Source organism: Trichechus manatus, unplaced genomic scaffold (assembly GCF_000243295.1).
Source record: "Trichechus manatus latirostris isolate Lorelei unplaced genomic scaffold, TriManLat1.0 scaffold00157, whole genome shotgun sequence".
Classification (NCBI taxonomy): Eukaryota; Metazoa; Chordata; class Mammalia; order Sirenia; family Trichechidae; genus Trichechus; species Trichechus manatus.
Window position 1 is genome coordinate 5,902,138 of NW_004444093.1, and position 4,189 is coordinate 5,906,326.

The 4,189-nt window shown below is 60.8% G+C and overlaps 1 protein-coding gene across 1 annotated transcript; it reads left to right on the forward strand.

Moving 5' to 3' along the window:
• Positions 1–1,436: 1,436 nt before the first annotated feature.
• On the forward strand, positions 1,437–3,975 carry CCDC116 (coiled-coil domain containing 116). The gene is made up of 3 exons (XM_023740549.1): positions 1,437–1,508; positions 2,269–2,832; positions 2,938–3,975. Exons 1-3 carry the CDS (start codon positions 1,437–1,439, stop codon positions 3,973–3,975), a joined length of 1,674 nt encoding a protein of 557 aa, XP_023596317.1.
• Positions 3,976–4,189: the final 214 nt, after the last annotated feature.

A 4,189-nucleotide genomic window follows, 5' to 3' on the forward strand; every position in this document is an offset into this window, starting at 1 on the left:
ATAGTCAATGGCCTGGTAGGCTAAGCAAAAGGTCAGTGGCTTAAGTCCATCCAGTGGCACCTCGTAAGAAAGGCCTGGTGAGCTACTTCCAAAAAATCAGCCACTGAAAACCCTATGGAGTACAGTTCTGACATACACGGGGTGGCGGTGAGTTGGAATTGACTTCACAGAAACTGGTTGTTGTTATTTTGTTTTTCCAACAGGGTCAGGCACTAGAAGTATTAGGGATGAGTGCCTCCTTCTGACCCCTAAGGTGCGCCATTTGGTGAAAAAGTAACAACGCTGTGTCCAACGCTTTGGGGTGAATTCTGTTGGGGATAGGGAGCCTTCTGGGAAGGCTTCTCAGGAGGTGACATGCTAAGGAGTTTACCAGACAGAGGGGTAAAGAGGGTAAAGAGGTCCTATTGGGGTGCAGGTGTGTTGTATAAAGGTTTAATGTAATCACCACACTCCCACGTGGAAGGAAGTTCAACCCCATTCACAGATGAATAACTGATACTCAGAGAAGTTGAGTCACACCCGCCGGCGGGAACAGTAGAGCCAGGAATTGAAGCCAGGTCTGTGTGACTTACAGCCCGGACTCTTTGCTGTGCGCCAGGCAGACTCCTAGACAGACCCTCGGGGCCTCCACTCTGGGTGTGGGGAGGAGGCCCTAGACAAGAAGAGGTCAGAGAGCAGGAGGGTCAGGGAAGCATAACCAGTAGGGAGGAGCTGAGGAAGGTGCTTGTCACCCGGAGGAGGTCGCAGCTTTGACCCTTCGCTTCCAGCCTGGGGACACACCTCCCACCCGCCCCCGGCCCAGCCTGGCACAGTCCAGGTGAGCGGCAACCCTCCGCCCAGACTCCCGCCCGAATGTGGGCGGGGCTGGGTGATGCGGGGGAGGAGCCAAGACGGCCCCGCCCCACCATTGTGCGGAGGGCCTAGCTGTTCTAAGTGAGCCAATCCGGAAGCAGCATGCAAGTGAGCAAAGAGCGGTGGCCCGGCGGTCCCAGCACAATGTGTCCGCGCTCCAGCGGGTGCGGACCGCGCGGGCCCGAGCGGAGCGACGCGTGCGCTCTGGTGAGCGGGTCCGCCTCGGGTCTGGAAGGAGGGAGGGCCAGGCAAACCAGACCCAGAGATATTCGGACAGGACGTGGATGTATTCGGGGACTCCAGCCCCACGACACCGCACACGGGCGGCCCGCAAATGTCTGGGGGTCCCTGGCACAGCTACAGCCGGTCGCGTGAAAGCCGAGCTATGCCGGGAGTGAGGGACCCGCGCGGGCCTCGGGGCCACTGTCACACTGGCGGGCGGACGGACAGAAAGAGGGTTGGACCGATGGAGGCCTGGGCAAACCCTCACACTGCCATCTTCCCTCCTGGTGCAGAGAGGAGGCCGCGGCTGGGCGGCGCAACCTGAGCCAGGGGAGGCGGGGGTCGGCCCGGCCTCCAGCACCATGGCCAGATGCCGCCACCACTCCGGGTACTTGGCGGACGACGAGGCAGGTCACACCACTTACATGGCACGGGTAAGTGGGTCTGCCAGAGCGCCGGCCCCGGGCCTCCGACGTGTTCCCCACTGACCTGGGCTCCTTAACTGGCAGCTGCACCCCAGACCACAGCGCCCCTTCTCATTCCTATTGACCTCCTCCTTTGGTCTCTAGTCGTCTCCTTTTGCCTTAACCACTCCTCTGAGCCCCAGTTGGCCCCTGATAACCCTGCATCTCACTCCCCATGTCCTCTGACCTCCGGCGGTCTGGGAGGGGCTAGTTGGACTGGAACCCCGGATGAGGAGCGCCTCTTCCGCTTAGGGCAAGGGCCCCATTTGGAGAAGCAGCCAGAGACCAGGACTGCAGGGGCCAGGGCCTCAGGTGGCAGGAGCAGCCTGGCAGTTGAGACTAGGCTGGCCCGACCCACAGTGCAGATAAGAAACTCCAGGAGATTCAGAGAATTTCATGAATGCTCCTTCATATGGTGTGGGAGAAACAACACCAGAGAAGAAGCCGGCTTCCAACATGTGAAGTGTAGGTGTCAGGGAGGCTCAGGGTGACCTTAATTAAGTCCCCACTTCGCAGGAGAGGAAATTGGACTCAAGAAGGGCCAACTTGCCTAGGGTCACATAGCCTAAAGGTGGCAGAGCCAGGGTCCCACCCCAGGTCTATCTGACTCCAAAGTGCAGTTCCTCCCACTGCCTATTCCCCACCTATAAACTACGGCCTGAGGAGGGTCCCATGCAGCCCTCCCCCTGTGGGGCATCCCTGCCCACCTGACACACACCCATCTATTCAGGTGCAGCCACCCAGGAAGCCACTGTTCCCGGAAATGGGGCCAACATCCAAGCTGGGTCACGAGCCACACCTGCCATCACTGTACCGTCCTTCAGGCAGCTCAGTGCTCCGTGGCCACCACCGAAGCACATGGAACACTAAGCCCTTTGGCAGCTTCCTGGACTTCCTGGTCGAGAGCCAGGTGCTGGACAGCCTGCAGACAGTGGTGGAGGAGGCAACGGAGCGCATGGCAGCCATGAGGACAAAAGCCGGGAACCCCCTGGTGGAAGTGCAGGACCCCATGGAAGCACCTAGCAGCAGGCGGCGGGCACGGGCCCAGCCCAGCCTCAGCACTGTGCACCGGCACCGGACACAGCCCAGCCTCTGCACCGGGCACCTCAACAACTACCCGTCCTGCTCCAGCTCTGCGTCTGACACCCAAAGCAGCCTCTCAGCCGGCGGGCTGGGCTCACACAGCCGTGACAGTGACCTGGGTGCCCGTGGCGTAGGCCCCCTGCCCCCCATGAGGGACAGACTGCTGCTGGAGAGGAACCTCAAGCGGCTGTTGCGGCTGGAGAACAAAGGGGTGAGGTCTGGGGCCACAGCCAGGGCAGGTGGGATGGAGCCCAGGGCCCTGGCTGGGCTGGTGGGACTGCCCTCAGTGCCTCTCAGAGTACCCCTCTCTCTGCAGAAAGGCCAGAGTAAGCCCTCCTCCCAGAGGGACTCCCTGCCGTGGGACTCAATGGGCAGCCAGGCCAGCAGCCAGTGGACGCCTGAGCAGCCCCTGTCCTGGTTCTCAGGGCTGCTGGGCTCAGGCTCGGGCACACCCACGGTGTCAGAGCTGGGGCCCGCTGAGCGGGAGCTCATCTTCCTCAAGCGGGAGTTTAACAAGCAGATGAAGTCGCTGCTGAGCCAGCCGGCCTACTTCGACCTGCCACACTACTGCTCTGCCCGCGAGCCTTATCACACGCTGGACTTCTTAGCCAAGCACCACCTCTTTCCTGCCCTGCAGCACGTTGTCCATCAGGCAGTGGACAAGCTCAGCAGTGCCCGCTGCCATGATGGCTGTCCCCTCTTCTCGACGGATTACAAACCCACCCCAGACCCAGAGCCACCACTCAGCTCTGAGCTGCTGCCAGGCTCCATGCCACCCTCGCCTGAGGAGAATCCCAATGACAGAGAGGAGGAGCCCTACGAGTCGCTCCCCACCACAGCCTCCAGCCCCAAGATGGGTTCCAGAAACAGCGTCAAGGGCAGAGGACGGGGAAAAGTAAAGGAAGGGGGCTCTCCCATGTCTGGCACCCAGGTGGCCACCAAATTCAGGCTCAAGGTGACCCCCACAGAGGAGTTCAAGGTCCCTGGCACCTCATCCCCCGGGCATGAGGTGCCTGACCTGGAGCTCAGAGAGCAGAACCCACCCCTGCCCACCTCTGGGACCCCAAGCCCGAGCCAGAGAGCCCAGCCCTGGCGGGGCCTGCACCTCACTCTGCCCACCCCCGGGATCATGGTGGACATGCCCTCAAGCCATGCCTGGCTCTCCTCCCTGGAGCCTCCTCCGCTGGCCTCTCCCTGCCATCTCTTCTCCACACTCTCCCCACGACCCTCCACAATAGGAAACTTCTCCCCATCTTCCACCTCACTGTGTCCAGAGGTAACCTCCTTGAGGAGGGGTCTGGAGGCCTGGGGGACGGCTCTGCAGAGGGAGGGCTCCTTCACCCACCACTCCTAGCAGCCTCTGTCACCCAGTTGGGTGCCTAGGTGACGGTCCCTGCCCTGTACTGTGGAAACCTCCTGGGCATGGGACAAGGAATTGGATAAGGGACCAGGAATCCTGGCTGAGCTACTGCCAGGATTGTCAAAGATGAATAAAGGCTATTTTTTATTCTGGGTTCTTTTTAAACATTTGTATGTGAATTTAGGAGGCACCCCACATGCACAGGGTC

Bases quoted from the DNA above. Each gene is read 5' to 3' on its own strand.
- CCDC116 (XM_023740549.1), top strand. From the start codon at position 1,437: ATGGCCAGATGCCGCCACCACTCCGGGTACTTGGCGGACGACGAGGCA. The intron at 1,509-2,268 runs GTAAGTGGGTCT...CCATCTATTCAG, and splicing joins ACACCACTTACATGGCACGG to GTGCAGCCACCCAGGAAGCC. The intron at 2,833-2,937 runs GTGAGGTCTGGG...CTCTCTCTGCAG, and splicing joins TGCGGCTGGAGAACAAAGGG to AAAGGCCAGAGTAAGCCCTC.